The sequence below is a fragment of the Gasterosteus aculeatus genome, chromosome 21 (genome assembly GCF_964276395.1).
Source record: "Gasterosteus aculeatus chromosome 21, fGasAcu3.hap1.1, whole genome shotgun sequence".
Lineage (NCBI taxonomy): Eukaryota > Metazoa > Chordata > Actinopteri > Perciformes > Gasterosteidae > Gasterosteus > Gasterosteus aculeatus.
This window is the reverse complement of record NC_135708.1, coordinates 8,721,613-8,739,456: the sequence shown is the minus strand read 5'-3', so window position 1 is coordinate 8,739,456 and position 17,844 is coordinate 8,721,613. Positions and strand designations below refer to the sequence as shown.

The 17,844-nt window shown below is 48.8% G+C and overlaps 1 protein-coding gene across 1 annotated transcript; it reads right to left on the bottom strand.

Annotated features, from left to right (window-relative positions):
- Positions 1 to 12,023: 12,023 nt before the first annotated feature.
- On the bottom strand, positions 12,024 to 17,129 carry LOC144390462 (uncharacterized). Its single transcript, XM_078096960.1, has 4 exons — positions 16,878 to 17,129; positions 14,340 to 16,629; positions 12,199 to 13,926; positions 12,024 to 12,041 (listed from the first exon to the last, which is right to left on the bottom strand). The coding sequence occupies exons 2-4, from the start codon at positions 16,626 to 16,628 to the stop codon at positions 12,024 to 12,026; spliced, it is 4,035 nt and encodes a 1,344-aa protein (XP_077953086.1). The 5' UTR covers position 16,629; positions 16,878 to 17,129.
- Positions 17,130 to 17,844: the final 715 nt, after the last annotated feature.

Below are 17,844 nucleotides of genomic sequence, written 5' to 3'. Positions count from 1 at the left end.
GCTTAGGCGCACTTCCTCAACATGACAGGATGATGAGGGTGGGGCGTGATAGGAAAAGAGGGGAGGAGAAACTATAGAGCTGACAAGCAGGCCTCATTTGAAGAGTTGTTGGATAAGCCGCGCACAGTGTGATGTGGCGCTGATTACCACGAGTATGTCAAAGCGAGATAACCTCTCAGCCAGGTGCGCATGTGCATTTTGCCTGAAGAGGCCCTCGTTGGAGGGCTGGTGAAGGTGGCAGAATCGGGAGAGAGCGGCACAGACCAAGCCTGATAACACAAACCGAGGCCTATCGCCACATCAGGCGCCGGCGGTGAAACAAATGGGGTCACGGAAGGTCAACAACAACATCACGATGTCAGTCTCAATCTGCTGCTGGTATGACTGTTGGTTTCTGGGAAGCAAGTGCTGATAAACCAACAGCTGAGCAAGAACACACTGTTGCACAACAAACAAAAAAAGTAGTAATAGCTTGCGGTCAGGAATTTGATTCATATCAGGGAATTTACAGAGCCTGAAATGAATATCTTCAAATGAAAGCAGCAAAGATTGCGAGTGTGTTTGTTTTGCTCTCATGCTAGTTTGGCCAATACTTGCGGCGACTTACACCCGGCCATATGTTTAATTTGTGAGCACCTCAGCTTTGCAGCAATTTACTCCTTTAAAAGAAGGGTTAAAAAAACAGCCACTCATATTGAAGGCTTTATAGTTAACCGTAAATTATTACCGTGTGGTGAGTGTGGTCACTCACTGCAGGAAGTTTTTAAAACCGAGTAGTGTGACTTTGTGCAGCTCTGTGTGTTTATTTTTTCCCATTAAGTTGGAATAGGAAATGTTAAAACTTGACACTATGTTAAAATATGTCAGAATTGTTACTTTAAAACCACCAGACGAAGTTAACACGTGTATTTGTGTTTCATCCCACTCTTGAGAATCTTATCAGGAAACGTGAAAAGATCATAGTGGGTCTACTTGGTGACCAGCCTGACATGTTGAATGCCTGTACCAATAAACATGTACTGGGCTGGCGCAGTGCTCGGACAGCCCACAGTCACTGGGGACCAGGTAGGTTTTCTGATTGATAACAGTCCTTTATGGTTAAAAAGCCATTAAATCTGATAAAGGCTAAAACTAAGAGTTTGTGTTTTGCCTAGTTTCTCAACGTCTCTCTCTCTTTTTCTCTCTATTTTTCCAGAGCAGACATTGCCGAAGGGAAAAGCACAGAATGACAAATGGCTACTTTTTATTACTTAAAGTCGATTTTATGTAGCTAGGAAAAAGAACAGATGAATAACAATACAAAGTTGGCACTTTCTACATATTCGAGTATGACCTGAAAGAATATTTCATTATTTCTTTACTTTCTACTTTGCATCAATAGTTTTTTTCTCTTAACATGTATAGAGCAGATGTATCAATATTTTAATTTAATCTCTTCAACTAACTTGTGTTTTTATCATGAAGAAAATAATTTCTGTAATATTATCATTATATTTCCTTTTCGTAAAACTTCTCTTCCCAATCCTGTCTCTGAGAAATTCTTACACCGCTAACCTGTTTTTATATTAGGTTTTTTAAACAGAACATTAATTCTTCCTGTAATAATGCTCAAGGGGGAAGTAACACTAAAGCGTTAAAACAAAGCCCCCTAAAACTAGCATGTGGTTCAGGAAATCAAAGCCCGTTGTTGAGTTACAGAAACACTGCAAATGTGCTTACATATTGTGAACAAGTCTTATTGCGTAAACAAAGTCCAAAGTTGAAGTTCAACTTTTTTTAATTAAGATCACAATTCTTTCTCCAACCATAACTTTTCACAATTTACTTGCTGTTGCAAAGGTTTAAATGATGACCAACTGCTGAAAAGCTGCCTTGACTTACTTGGCCCTAAGTCAAACTGCAAGTATTAATTAATTAAGTTGTCAACTATTAAAGAAGTTAACATCTATTGTCATCTTTGATTAATCAGTTTCAGTGCTGTTTCTTTGGGAAAAAAGTCATAATTCTCTGTCACCTCCTGAAATGTGAATATTTAATGTTTTTTTAATCCCCTATAATGCTAAATCGATTAATGTTATACTGTATTATAGACAAAATGCTGTCATGAAAACAATTCTAAATTGCTGCCATAACCCGTTCATTCATACTGAGGACATACATCTTTAAAAACAAGCTCACAAAGGTACAGTTGGATTTGCAAAGCAAATCCTTTGCAAATGTTACTGAAACGGGAGTAAACTCTACTGTAGTATTGGGGACTATTTTCAGACGAGGGTTAACATGCATTTTGGCCTCTAATAAGTTTTTAGAGAAGAAGAATGGTGTATGTGGGACTGAATCAGAATAAACTACAGTGTGTTTGTTCAGGGTAATGGAGGTCTATGTCATCCAATCGAAAAAGTGAGACTCCTCACATGTTTTAAATATATTTTGGAAAACAAAGGAGCTTCGGGGCACAGAGGAATATGATATACAAGGCCTAAGCAGCACAATCCTTGTTCTGCGATGTTGTTTTGTCTTTTCATGGGACTTGTTGAAAATAAGGAACATATCAAATATCAACCACCTCATCCTTTAATGTATTTTACCGCATTAAGTATTCTGCACCTGCAGCATTATTTTGTTTAATTGATGTGCACCCTTTCTGGAAAACAGGGCTGCGAGTACAGAATATTCCTCTGATGCGCTCTCTCCACTCCTATGCTCTGTTTCTCAGTCTCAGACCAATTACATATCTCTCTCTCACCGTCATCCTCCATTTCACTCTCCTTCTCGTTCTGTCTGGATTTAGCTCCAAATCTCTCTATCTCTCTCACAGTTTCTGTGTCTTTGCTGCATACAATTTCTCCCTCCATGTCTCTGTCTCTCTTTCAGCATCCGATTGCATTTCTCGATCCCCATGCATGTGCATTTGTCACTTGCTGTCCTTACCGCTGCATGTGACTCCAAATATATCTCTCCCTTGTCTCATTCCCGCCCGGCCTCTCCTCGTCTCTCCATCTTCTTTGTCACTGTCCGGCCACATCACTTTCTCCCGCTGTCCGCCTGTATTTGTCTTGGCGGACAGGTCAGTTTCTCTGAGGGCTGCTCTCTGACATGGTGAAATGGAGTTAGTTTGTTCCTGCAGCAACGTCGACACTTTGCAGTCAGGTTAACAACTCAAGATATTGACAGAGAGGAGGGAATGAACTTTGGCGGTTAGTGAGCAGGCAGGAGAGGAGAGGGGAAGCTTAAAGCACTGCACTCATCAGCTGATTGATGACTTAATACACAGTATTAAGACTATCTAGATGAGAGCAGCATTGTGCACAGTGGGAGGTGATGGAAGAACTTTGATTGGTCAGCATGGGCTTCTTGTGTTTCCTCCTGTTACAAGGCCTGCAGAGATTGTTGAGGAAGTGGAAATACTTATCTGCTCTTTTTCAGATCCAATCCAAGGCTACACGAGTCACATTTACACCATTAGTATCAATGGCAGGACTGTTGTTAAGCACCTAAGTCTGGTTTAAATCCAGCTTTATCCTCAACCTGTCTGCCTTTTTTCTTTCTTATTTAACCCTTGTATGGTGTTCATGTTTTTGTTACTCAACAGGTGTTGTGGGTCTGTTGGACCTGCTGTATTTTTGGGGTTTTAATTAAACACAATCCCAAAAAATTATGTTAAATACTCAACAGATGTTTTCTTCATCCCAATTAGAAGCAATATGGCTGCAAATATGGTTAATATTTGCCCTTTAACTTTGTTATAACACATTTACGAATTAAAGTGCTTTTCTTTTTGAAAATCAATTATAAATCAAGATATGAGTGGACAAAATTCAACAAATTTACAAATGAAACAAAGTTGTTCATGGTTCTGTAGGTTGGATGGATGGGACACCAGCATTGTCCTCTTAAATCCTCCTCACGGTGGTTGCAGAGCCTGAGGTTCTCGGAACATGGTGTCAGTGTCTTTCCAAGTTCCTCGAGAAAGAGGCATGTCCTCTGGAGCTTCCCTCTGTTTCACTCTGGGTTCAATGCCATCCAGATGACAAAAGGCGTTGTACGCCGTATGTCAAAGAAAATCACCAGTGACCAGCGTAGGGTCCTCCTCTTGCAGCTGTAGGCAGACACCAGCTTGTCCATGTTGCCCACCCCTCCTTTTGTGGCATTGTAGTCTATGATGTCCACTGAGTCCCTGAGCCATGTGCAGGACAACTCTCATCCCTTGAGGACAGACTGAAGGTACACAGGACCTACAATTTCCACACTTTTATTAGCTCGGGTCCAGTGAACCCGATCACCCTGTATGCAATATAAATGTGTAGGGGGGGTTACGGTGTGCGGTCGCTGAAAGTTTTGTCTGATATATCTTCTTTGCAGAAAATGAGCAAAGGCCAATAAGTCTAGCTTTGAAAAAATAATGAATCATATTATTTTTGTTTTGATGAAAAGTGAAAACACCTTACAAGGGTTAACACACGTCTGTCATTTCCTTGCAATTACAGCTGCACAAAGCTAAATAGGTTGGTGTTGGTGCATATATTTGAATTTTATATCATTGGATACAACTTCCTCCAGACTCCCTCATCAGATGAAACAAAATTTGGATGTGACAGAAAATAAGTGGATAAGATTTCCGTGCAAGAATAGAGTGTTTTCCCCCCATTTAAACTACTGCACTTGAGTACAATTTTAAGTATTTCCATTTATATTGTTTTATGCTATGTCAGTACAATTCAGAGAGAAATATTGAGGGATATTATGTAATCAAAACAATATTTGTATGATAAACGTTATTCCTATCACATCGGCCAGAACATTGTTTAATATTAACAGGCTTGTTTTGGCTTTTGACCACTTACAAAGAAAGCAGTGTATAGTAGGGCCCTTGTCACATTTGAGATTTCTATGAGTTCTTTGCAGTTCAACTCCAAGCTTGTCACATGGTTTCATTTAAACAAAAAGGCCTGAAGGGGTAACATGATCCAATCATTTAAAAAGCAAGGAAAAAAATAGTTTGGAGTTTCAAAAACTGAAACTACTGTGTATTATTTTTCTCTCCTCTTCTATTATTCGTCTCATGATCCCCCACAGAAACATCTTGTGACCCGTTCAAGGGGACTGACCCCATGGCTGAGATCCACAGGACTACACTTATGTAGTCCTCCCACATTTATCAGTATTATCAATCTAATATTGTTATAGATTTGATGGTACTGTATATAAATTTGGGTATTGCCCCTCAAAGGGGTGGCTGTTAACCAACCAGTGGGGTATGGTCAGGTATGCACTAAAAGAGCAAACAGAAGCTCTGATAACAACATACACAAAGGGAAAGAAAATTCACTCTCTGCTCAGGTAGACTATACTCAACTATAGCTTTTATACAGACGATGGTTATCCACTGTTTTATTAATGGTCTTGCAACTTGCATGTCATGGAGTCTTCCTCATGCACAGCCTCAGGATGATGTTATACGCTAAGCAACATGTGATTGGAAATGTGTTCTGCACTAGGAAATTCATTCGTATTGACAAATAAATCCTTTACTCTCATGCCACAAAAATGTTGGGTAGTAGTAGTGTGAGATACAACACGATGATAATGAAATGCATTTAACATGGTGCCAACCCATGGTCTTTGGGTAGAACTCATACATCTGATGTGAAAAGTGCCCTCAAGCCATACACTTCTTTCTAAGGGTTGCATCTAAGTTTAATTATGTTGGTTTTGTGACCGTGCATTTATATGAATGACACATCTCGGTGCAACAGCGACTTCCTGCACACGTTGGGTCTTAATCAAACATGAGCCTTTTTTCCTAAGAGCTCATTGGCTCAATCTGGAAAGCCGCATCATGTCAGTCTTCTGTAAATAATCCAAGACAAGATCACCAGTCCTGTCACATGATAGTGGCTTCATGACACCACTCCGACCTTGCGACAAACGTTGGAAATACAAGAGGTAATCATAAAGTTATTAAACAATTACATGAAAATATTTCCCAGTAGCTATTTCAACAACTTGATGTGATATCAGCATACAATCTGTATGAGTGGTACAGCTCAAACAGTGAGACGGATAGGGTACCCACCCCTCCAGCAACACGCACACACACCCTTATGTACAAAGGCCAGCGTCTCCTCTTCCTCAGTAGCTCGTCTCACTGTTTCAGCTAATCTTTACAATCACAGGCAGGCAGCCATTGTTGGGATTTCCTCTTGTTAATTACTAGGACACTAAGCTTTGTGCTGACCGTGGCAGCAGTTTCAGGCTCCATTTCTCACCCTGTTGTGTGTATTTTTACCCCCCCTGTGAGATTGCAGGGCCAGAGGGGCAGCTAGGTTTACCACCTGTTGTGGCAATTACTAACTGAACAAAGCATGGGAGGTTTTATTTCAACTGACAGAGGATTTTTATTTTACTAGGGAAATAGTCACCATAATCAGAAGGTAACCTGCCACCACTATTCACCAACACAACGTTAAAGGTGCCGTAGATTTGTATATCATGAAATAAATAAATAAACTACACAGAGGGCATAGAGCGAGTGTGTTAAAAAGAGGAACAATATCCCAATACATTCCACCACCTCCACCCAGATCTGTCACAAAGAAGAGTTAAGAATGTGCAGTGTCATGTTGCATGATTATGGTTTATATTGTTATATATTATATTTATCTCACTTTAAACCTTGATAACGACCAAACCTTAATTGTCATCAAACCCTAACCATGTAGTTTTGTTGCCTAAAACTAACAAAGTAGTAGAGTTTTAACAGTTGGTAACAACAGATAAAAGGCCATTTTTAAAGGCGTGTTGCGTCTCACTTCTGATGTGGACTTGCAGGTAGACTTACCACCTAAACTCAACGTTGTTGTTCTGGACAAAACTTGAACTGGACGACAATATTGAGCCTTCACGTTCATAATAGATAGATATTGCACTTATCATCATTCACATATCAGGAAGCAGTGTGTCTATTGAATTTTCAAGAAAGGATTTGGGGTTGGGTGGGAATGTTTTTTGAGCATGGGGTGGGAGTTTTTGTTCTTTCGTAGACGTGGAAACAATCTTTCTTTCACCCAGTATTTATTTTATCCAATATAGTGGGGTCGCTTTTAACTGTTATTCAATGTCCAAAAGATGTTAGTACAGCCATTGAGGAGTGGATGAATAGTGAAGGCTAGCTCCCTCCCTGCTACCGGCAGGCTTGTATCTGAAAGACACACCTTAACACTGAAGAAACAGTACGAATAAGCTTTCTTTGAATAACTTTTGACAGAATTTAACTATATATATTTTTTTTTCCAATTTACTGTATAGATCTCTATGTATACATCCCCCTGAGAGCTGAGGGTTTCTCCCGCAGTCGCCAAGGTGATTTTAGCGACAGTAATCTCTCATAATTGAAGTCGGATGGATTCACCGGAAATCAAATCAGCTTCTCAGACTGTGAGCTGAGGCAATATCCCAGTGCAGTTCTTCATTGACCTACATAGGATTTCTCCCTGACAGTTCCTCCCCGCTCTACACCCCCCTCCCTACCCTCCATTGCCCTAATCTCTGGGGGCTCCTCTCTGTGCGTTTGATGATGAGCAGCCCAATATTCATCATCGCAGCCTCGTAAAGGGGAGAAAAAAAAACCTTGAAAAAGATAAAATTATATATCTAGACTAAAAATTAGAATTTGCCTGTCGTTCTGCTCCCGAGCTTTTCAGAAATGTAATTAAGAATAAGAGACTAATGTGAATCTGCGTGTCTCCAAAAAGAAATGGTCTCTTGATTAGGTATCGAGGATTGGGTAATTTCCATCAGTGCTGAAATTGGGGTGCTGCAAGATTGCGTTGGATATGTGTGTGTGTGTGTGTGTGTTTGTGCGTGCCCCATGATCAAACACATATACACAGTCACACCATTTGCAGTGAAACGCTGCCACATGTGCAGACCCACATGCAGACCTGGAGACAGTAGGCTCCCTCATCATTAATTCAGGAGCCATCACTCTCACCCTCCTTCTGCCCCTGAGAAGCTCTCCATGCTTCCCGGCAACATTATGCATATTTATTCACACATCCTCCCCGCTTCACTAAATGTCACTGTAAATGTTTTTACTCATAATGAAGCCATATCTATCGTTGTTTTGTTCTATTCTCTCTGCCCCCCCCCCCGCCGTTTCAATAAGGAAAATCCCCAAAAATGTTTCAGGTCCATTGTTCTTTTTCTATTACCATAAAGTCTCTAAAACTTTTGAAGCTCTCTATTCAGTCCTCTGTTGATTCCGTTCACACTCAGCTTCACCTCACCCCAACCGCCTCAGAGGAGGAACGCAGCCTTTTGTAGCAATTACTCCAGACCTTGATCTGACTGAAACCACCTCCGCACCACCACCACCACCGCCCCGCCCGCCCCTTAAGAGTCAGCGGTGTGGGGACTTTTCAGGCCCTCCTCTGCGAGCACAAACACAGCCTTTGGCTGCTGTTTGTCTCCCTCCGCATTGTTTCGGACCTCATTCACCCCCGTTTCCCTGCGTCTCCATCTCCCGTTTCACACAAACACGTACACGTGCATTCCACATTCATCCAAACAAAACAGCCCCCCCCTGGTAACAGCACATTGACAGAGTTTGAAGGTGTGCCGTTTGTGCCTGTAAGCCCCTTCAGCAGCGTGTGCAGCATTCTCCGGCTGGTAATTATCTGCGGCGGCAGAAAATAGTTTAACAGGTCGAGCAGCTTCTATAGTGTGAAAGCCATACTGCCCCCATTCATGTGCACAATAACCTTTCAGCCCGTCTTTTACTTTAGTTGTCATGGAACTGGGAGCTGGAACATAAAATGATTAGTAGGTAACAAAGTATTTTTATAAAGTTCATGGTCTGCACCTCTAATCCACTTTGTAATGCAATTGAACAAGAACAGTCATTTAAATATTCCTGCCTGTGGAGGAAATACATTATCAGTCATACTGAAATTAAAAGTCCAGAGTGGGTGCCGTAGTGATGTCTCTGATGCACTCTGTGACAGTCCCAGAGTATTTCTTGTTTCCTCAGACGAAATATTGCCGATGGTGTAACTCATATCAAAAAGGGTTTAGGGTGCAAGAGATTTAATGGTTCGTATGACAGATTGAGTTTCAAGCAGAGAGCAGCATACGTTGGATATTGTGTTGTCGGGATTACAACCTTCATCCAGTCATTTAGGGAAGCAGGATGAAAATATCAGGCTAGTCTGTGCAGCTGCAAGCGGAAAATTGTCACGTCTGGACCCTGGAAGGAGACTCGGACTCAGGATCAGAGCTTCCAATCTTTCTTTATTTTTAAAGGACAGATAGTAACTATGTTCCGGGACAAATCTAAGTGGGAATTCCGAAGACAGGCAGTAGGTCGGCAACGCGGGAGGCAACAGATGGTTCTGGTCCAGGGGAATAGGCAGGTTCGTGGTCAGAGGCAGGCGGAAGGTCGAGTCACAGGTTCTAAGGGGTTTAGGGGTAGATAATCAAAAAAGCGGTTCAGCAGAGAAGTGTACATTCAATACCTCACAACCTGCCCGCTGCGTCGGGCTGCTTTTATAGGTATTTCTCTCTCGCAGGTGTTTAGAATTCCGGTGATTGACTCCGGAGGACGCGTTCTTTGGCTCCCCCTAGTGGCCTCCTGCCGTCACGCTGGGGTTGAGACCTCACAGAGCCCCCTCCTCCACGGCCGGCTCCTGACGGTCGAGCCACTGTAGACGGCGGGCGACCCCGCGGGCGAGGTGCAGGGCGATCCGGGCGCATCCGATGAAACTCCTCTATTAGTTCTTGGGAGAGGACATCCCGGGCCGGGATCCATGATCGTTTTTCAGGGCCGTATCCTTCCCAGTCCACCAGGTAATGGAGGCCGTCCCGCAGACGTTTGGAATCCAGCACCGCCGTGATAGCGTATGCCGGACCCCCATCTATCTCCAGTGGGGCAGGTGGCGTTGGTGTCGGTAGAGATGGATGGAGAGGGCTAGCATGGACAGGCTTCAGAAGAGACACGTGAAATGCTGACGAGATTCGATAATGTTTAGGTAGAAGCAGTCGGTAGGTTACCGGGTTTATGCGATGGGTGATTTTGAATGGTCCGATGTATCGTGGCCACAGCTTCCGGCAGGGCAGACGCAGCTTCAAGTTTCTCGTGGATAGCCACACCCTCTGACCCGTTTGGTAGCTGGGAGCGGGCCGGCGTCGTCGGTCTGCGAACTTCTTTTGCGTGCTGGCGGCTTGGCGGAGGTGACGATGGGCGGTCTCCCAGACTTCGCCACTGCGTTGGAACCAGTCCTCTACGGCCGGTACGGGACCGGGCCTAGTGTCCCAGGGAAACAATGGGGGCTGGTATCCCAGCACACACTGAAACGGGGTTAATCGTAATGACGAGTGGAATGTAGAGTTCTGTGCGTATTCTGCCCAGGCCACGTACCGGGACCAATCATGTGGATGTTGTAAGCAATAACCACGAAGGTACTTCCCCAGTTCCTGGTTGAGTCTTTCGGTTTGGCCGTTGGTCTCTGGATGGTATCCGGACGTCAGCTTCACCTTTATTCCCAGCCGGTTGCAGAACGCCCTCCAGACCTGAGACGTGAACTGAGGACCTCTGTCTGAGATGATTTCTTCTGGAAGGCCGAACGGGCGAAACACCTGGAGGAACAGACACTCTGCCATCTCTATGGCTGAAGGAAGGTTACACAGGGGTATAAAGCGACACATTTTAGAGAACCTGTCGACTAATACTAAAATAGTAGTAAACCCCTCTGACGCCGGTAGGTCGGTGAGGAAGTCCACTGCCACATGGGACCACGGTCTCTGGGGAGTGGGCAGCGGTACTAACTCCCCGGCGGGGAGTTGACGGGGGGTTTTAGTTTGTGCACAGACCGGACAGGATAGCACGTAGTCCCGCACGTCGGGGGCCAACGAATTCCACCAGTATTTCTGGGACAAGAGCTGAGTGGTTCGGGTAATGCCTGGATGTCCTGATCCCAACGAGGTGTGACTCCACTGGACGAGTTGAGGTCGCACTGATGCGGGGACATAGACCCGGTTGGCAGGGGTGTCAGGTGGTGCTGGGTCTGTGCGGAGCGCGTCCTGGATGACGGACTCGAGCTCCCAGTGGATGGGGCCGACGAAATATGAGTCCGGTAGGATGGGTTCGGGATCGCCCATAGACGCCGGAGACCCGTATAGTCGTGAGAGTGCGTCCGCCTTTGCGTTCTTCTCTCCGGGCTGGTACGACACGGTAAACTGGAAGCGCGTGAAGAACAAGGCCCACCGGGCCTGACGCGGGTTTAGCCGTCTTGCCCCTTTCAGATACTCCAGGTTGCGGTGATCAGTCAGGACCATGAAGGGGTGCCGAGCTCCCTCTAGCCAATGCCTCCATTCTTCCAGGGCGAGTTTGATGGCTAGCAGTTCCCGGTTGCCCACGTCGTAGTTTCTTTCCGCCGGGGACAGTTTCTTTGAAAAGAACGCACATGGGTGCACCTTGGGGGGACTCCCCGTGCGTTGGGATAGAACACCCCCGACCCCTTCTTCGGAGGCGTCCACCTCGACAATAAACTGGCGGTCGGGGTCCGGTTGGTTCAGCACGGGAGCTGAGGTGAACGCCAGCTTAAGGGTGTCGAACGCCTTCTGGGCTGCGTCAGACCATGGGAGTTTGCCTTTCTTCTGGCTCGTAAGGGCGGTAAGTGGAGCAGCCATTGCCCCGAAGTTCCGGATGAATCTCCGATAGTAATTGGAGAACCCCAGGAACCGCTGGAGCTCCTTTACGGTGTTTGGTGTAGGCCAGTTGTGCACCGCGTCTACCTTGCCTTGGTCCATGGCGACCCCTCCTGGCGAAAGCACGTATCCAAGGAAGGTGAGCGTTGAGACGTGGAACAGGCTTTTCTCCGCATTCACGTAGAGTTGGTTGGCCTGCAGACGCTGTAGCACTAAACGCACCTGCTGGACGTGCTCCTCCATACTGTGGGAGTAAATGAGCAGATCGTCAATGTACACAATAAGAAACCGATTTATCATGTCATGGAAGAGTTCGTTCATAAAGGCTTGGAATACTGCGGGGGCGTTTGTGAGCCCGTAAGGCATCACCAGGTACTCGTAATGCCCTCTTGCCGTCAGGAAAGCCGTTTTCCATTCATCGCCCTCCCGGATGCGCACCAAGTTGTAAGCGCTACGGAGATCAAGCTTAGTGTATATGCTTGCCCCTCCTACCTGTTCCAAGGCCGCGGGGATGAGGGGCAGAGGGAACCGGTTCTTCACTGTGATCGCATTCAATGCCCGGTAATCGATACACGGACGGAGCCCTCCATCTTTCTTTCCCACGAAGAAGAAACTTGAAGCGGCCGGGGACGTGGAGGGGCGGATGATGCCCTGCTGCAGGGATTCCTCGACGTACCGGTTCATGGCCTCCTCCTCTGGTAGGGACAGCGCGTATATCCGACCCCTCGGCAGCGGTCCCTCTGGCAGCAGCTCGATAGCACAATCGCATGGTCGATGGGGAGCCAGCTCTGCGGCTTTTTGTTTGCTGAATACCTCCTGGAGTGTCTCGTAGCAGGGGGGTACTGCCTGGGTCTTTGTAGCCGTGGCTGCCTCCACCGAGGTGGCTCGGCAGGTGACGTTCAGACATCTGGACATACATTCAGGAGACCAGGTCAGTAACTCACCTTGTCTCCACGAAATCACAGGGTCATGGAGCACAAGCCACGGGTGTCCTAGGATCAGAGGCTCCCGGGGAGAGGACACTATGAAGAACCTTATGTCCTCCTCGTGCAGCGCTCCGACCCGCAGAGTGATGTTAGCCGTCTGGTGCATAATCATTCCGGTGCCCAGGGGCTGCCCATCCAAGGCGTTGATTCGGAGTGGAGGACGCACCGGGATGAGGGGCACAGATAAACGGTGAGCCAAGTGTTGGTCCATAAAATTCCCTGCCGCCCCCGAGTCCACCAACCCACGTACCTCCTGCTTCATTTTCCCCAACGATAAAACAGTAGGTAGGGTTAGTTGTTGACGTGACATGTTTAACACTGGAGACAGTCCTACCTTGGCGGAGGTGTAGGTCCAGCCATCCTTCTGACGGGGGGGTCGGAGTCGGCAGTTCCGAAGGAGATGTCCCGCCTCGCCACAATACAAGCACAACTGCTCCCTGATCCTCCTTATTCTCTCCGCTGGAGACAGGGGCAGGCGACCTAACTGCATCGGCTCCGGTCCCTCGTCGGCCAGAGGAGGTGTTACCGGAAAGGTGGGCTCTGATGGAAAACCGGCTCGCGGGGGTCGTCGGGACTCGAGGAGGTGTCCCACGCTAATGGATACTCGGATGTAATCGCCAAGCTGGGTGACATCCCCTCGGCACGCCAGTTCGGCCTGGAGTTCAGGACGGAGACCGCGACGGTAGATGGTCAGGAGTGCGGTCTCGCTCCACCCGCTGCCAGCGGCGAGGGTCCGGAACCTCAGGGCGTAATCTGACACCGTTTGCGAGCCCTGCCGGATTTCGCACAGCAAATCTCCCGTTGTTTTCCCGGTAATGGGGTGGTCAAACACCTCTTTAAACTGTGCTTGAAAATGTTGCTCAGACAGAAGTTCTGGGGCTCCCGCTGACCAGAGGGCCGTTGCCCAATCGAGGGCTCTTCCTGTTAACAGGGAGATGACGAAGTCGACTCTGTCCTTCTCCGTTTGGTAGTTTGCAGAGTGGTGGGCGATATACATCCCGCACTGCATGAGGAATCCCAGGCATTTGCCAGGAGAGCCATCATACTTTCCCGGCATAGCCATCGGGGCGGGTCCGGTGGATGCCGCAGGAATGGCGGGTTGAACCGCCGGTGTGGCGGACTGGCGTAGGAGCTGGCATAGCTCCTCAACTCGTTCCTCCTGCTGGGCGAGCCGAAGTTGGAGCTCCGATGGTTCCATTTGAATACGGGTGAGGTATTCTGTCACGTCTGGACCCTGGAAGGAGACTCGGACTCAGGATCAGAGCTTCCAATCTTTCTTTATTTTTAAAGGACAGATAGTAACTATGTTCCGGGACAAATCTAAGTGGGAATTCCGAAGACAGGCAGTAGGTCGGCAACGCGGGAGGCAACAGATGGTTCTGGTCCAGGGGAATAGGCAGGTTCGTGGTCAGAGGCAGGCGGAAGGTCGAGTCACAGGTTCTAAGGGGTTTAGGGGTAGATAATCAAAAAAGCGGTTCAGCAGAGAAGTGTACATTCAATACCTCACAACCTGCCCGCTGCGTCGGGCTGCTTTTATAGGTATTTCTCTCTCGCAGGTGTTTAGAATTCCGGTGATTGACTCCGGAGGACGCGTTCTTTGGCTCCCCCTAGTGGCCTCCTGCCGTCACGCTGGGGTTGAGACCTCACAGAGCCCCCTCCTCCACGGCCGGCTCCTGACGGTCGAGCCACTGTAGACGGCGGGCGACCCCGCGGGCGAGGTGCAGGGCGATCCGGGCGCATCCGATGAAACTCCTCTATTAGTTCTTGGGAGAGGACATCCCGGGCCGGGATCCATGATCGTTTTTCAGGGCCGTATCCTTCCCAGTCCACCAGGTAATGGAGGCCGTCCCGCAGACGTTTGGAATCCAGCACCGCCGTGATAGCGTATGCCGGACCCCCATCTATCTCCAGTGGGGCAGGTGGCGTTGGTGTCGGTAGAGATGGATGGAGAGGGCTAGCATGGACAGGCTTCAGAAGAGACACGTGAAATGCTGACGAGATTCGATAATGTTTAGGTAGAAGCAGTCGGTAGGTTACCGGGTTTATGCGATGGGTGATTTTGAATGGTCCGATGTATCGTGGCCACAGCTTCCGGCAGGGCAGACGCAGCTTCAAGTTTCTCGTGGATAGCCACACCCTCTGACCCGTTTGGTAGCTGGGAGCGGGCCGGCGTCGTCGGTCTGCGAACTTCTTTTGCGTGCTGGCGGCTTGGCGGAGGTGACGATGGGCGGTCTCCCAGACTTCGCCACTGCGTTGGAACCAGTCCTCTACGGCCGGTACGGGACCGGGCCTAGTGTCCCAGGGAAACAATGGGGGCTGGTATCCCAGCACACACTGAAACGGGGTTAATCGTAATGACGAGTGGAATGTAGAGTTCTGTGCGTATTCTGCCCAGGCCACGTACCGGGACCAATCATGTGGATGTTGTAAGCAATAACCACGAAGGTACTTCCCCAGTTCCTGGTTGAGTCTTTCGGTTTGGCCGTTGGTCTCTGGATGGTATCCGGACGTCAGCTTCACCTTTATTCCCAGCCGGTTGCAGAACGCCCTCCAGACCTGAGACGTGAACTGAGGACCTCTGTCTGAGATGATTTCTTCTGGAAGGCCGAACGGGCGAAACACCTGGAGGAACAGACACTCTGCCATCTCTATGGCTGAAGGAAGGTTACACAGGGGTATAAAGCGACACATTTTAGAGAACCTGTCGACTAATACTAAAATAGTAGTAAACCCCTCTGACGCCGGTAGGTCGGTGAGGAAGTCCACTGCCACATGGGACCACGGTCTCTGGGGAGTGGGCAGCGGTACTAACTCCCCGGCGGGGAGTTGACGGGGGGTTTTAGTTTGTGCACAGACCGGACAGGATAGCACGTAGTCCCGCACGTCGGGGGCCAACGAATTCCACCAGTATTTCTGGGACAAGAGCTGAGTGGTTCGGGTAATGCCTGGATGTCCTGATCCCAACGAGGTGTGACTCCACTGGACGAGTTGAGGTCGCACTGATGCGGGGACATAGACCCGGTTGGCAGGGGTGTCAGGTGGTGCTGGGTCTGTGCGGAGCGCGTCCTGGATGACGGACTCGAGCTCCCAGTGGATGGGGCCGACGAAATATGAGTCCGGTAGGATGGGTTCGGGATCGCCCATAGACGCCGGAGACCCGTATAGTCGTGAGAGTGCGTCCGCCTTTGCGTTCTTCTCTCCGGGCTGGTACGACACGGTAAACTGGAAGCGCGTGAAGAACAAGGCCCACCGGGCCTGACGCGGGTTTAGCCGTCTTGCCCCTTTCAGATACTCCAGGTTGCGGTGATCAGTCAGGACCATGAAGGGGTGCCGAGCTCCCTCTAGCCAATGCCTCCATTCTTCCAGGGCGAGTTTGATGGCTAGCAGTTCCCGGTTGCCCACGTCGTAGTTTCTTTCCGCCGGGGACAGTTTCTTTGAAAAGAACGCACATGGGTGCACCTTGGGGGGACTCCCCGTGCGTTGGGATAGAACACCCCCGACCCCTTCTTCGGAGGCGTCCACCTCGACAATAAACTGGCGGTCGGGGTCCGGTTGGTTCAGCACGGGAGCTGAGGTGAACGCCAGCTTAAGGGTGTCGAACGCCTTCTGGGCTGCGTCAGACCATGGGAGTTTGCCTTTCTTCTGGCTCGTAAGGGCGGTAAGTGGAGCAGCCATTGCCCCGAAGTTCCGGATGAATCTCCGATAGTAATTGGAGAACCCCAGGAACCGCTGGAGCTCCTTTACGGTGTTTGGTGTAGGCCAGTTGTGCACCGCGTCTACCTTGCCTTGGTCCATGGCGACCCCTCCTGGCGAAAGCACGTATCCAAGGAAGGTGAGCGTTGAGACGTGGAACAGGCTTTTCTCCGCATTCACGTAGAGTTGGTTGGCCTGCAGACGCTGTAGCACTAAACGCACCTGCTGGACGTGCTCCTCCATACTGTGGGAGTAAATGAGCAGATCGTCAATGTACACAATAAGAAACCGATTTATCATGTCATGGAAGAGTTCGTTCATAAAGGCTTGGAATACTGCGGGGGCGTTTGTGAGCCCGTAAGGCATCACCAGGTACTCGTAATGCCCTCTTGCCGTCAGGAAAGCCGTTTTCCATTCATCGCCCTCCCGGATGCGCACCAAGTTGTAAGCGCTACGGAGATCAAGCTTAGTGTATATGCTTGCCCCTCCTACCTGTTCCAAGGCCGCGGGGATGAGGGGCAGAGGGAACCGGTTCTTCACTGTGATCGCATTCAATGCCCGGTAATCGATACACGGACGGAGCCCTCCATCTTTCTTTCCCACGAAGAAGAAACTTGAAGCGGCCGGGGACGTGGAGGGGCGGATGATGCCCTGCTGCAGGGATTCCTCGACGTACCGGTTCATGGCCTCCTCCTCTGGTAGGGACAGCGCGTATATCCGACCCCTCGGCAGCGGTCCCTCTGGCAGCAGCTCGATAGCACAATCGCATGGTCGATGGGGAGCCAGCTCTGCGGCTTTTTGTTTGCTGAATACCTCCTGGAGTGTCTCGTAGCAGGGGGGTACTGCCTGGGTCTTTGTAGCCGTGGCTGCCTCCACCGAGGTGGCTCGGCAGGTGACGTTCAGACATCTGGACATACATTCAGGAGACCAGGTCAGTAACTCACCTTGTCTCCACGAAATCACAGGGTCATGGAGCACAAGCCACGGGTGTCCTAGGATCAGAGGCTCCCGGGGAGAGGACACTATGAAGAACCTTATGTCCTCCTCGTGCAGCGCTCCGACCCGCAGAGTGATGTTAGCCGTCTGGTGCATAATCATTCCGGTGCCCAGGGGCTGCCCATCCAAGGCGTTGATTCGGAGTGGAGGACGCACCGGGATGAGGGGCACAGATAAACGGTGAGCCAAGTGTTGGTCCATAAAATTCCCTGCCGCCCCCGAGTCCACCAACCCACGTACCTCCTGCTTCATTTTCCCCAACGATAAAACAGTAGGTAGGGTTAGTTGTTGACGTGACATGTTTAACACTGGAGACAGTCCTACCTTGGCGGAGGTGTAGGTCCAGCCATCCTTCTGACGGGGGGGTCGGAGTCGGCAGTTCCGAAGGAGATGTCCCGCCTCGCCACAATACAAGCACAACTGCTCCCTGATCCTCCTTATTCTCTCCGCTGGAGACAGGGGC

Coding starts and splice junctions, on each gene's coding strand:
- LOC144390462 (XM_078096960.1), bottom strand. CDS start 16,628: ATGGAGGAGCACGTCCAGCAGGTGCGTTTAGTGCTACAGCGTCTGCAG. Junction 13,927..14,339: donor GCCGTGGAGGAGGGGGCTCT/GTGAGGTCTCAA, acceptor GTCTCCTTCCAG/GGTCCAGACGTGACAGAATA.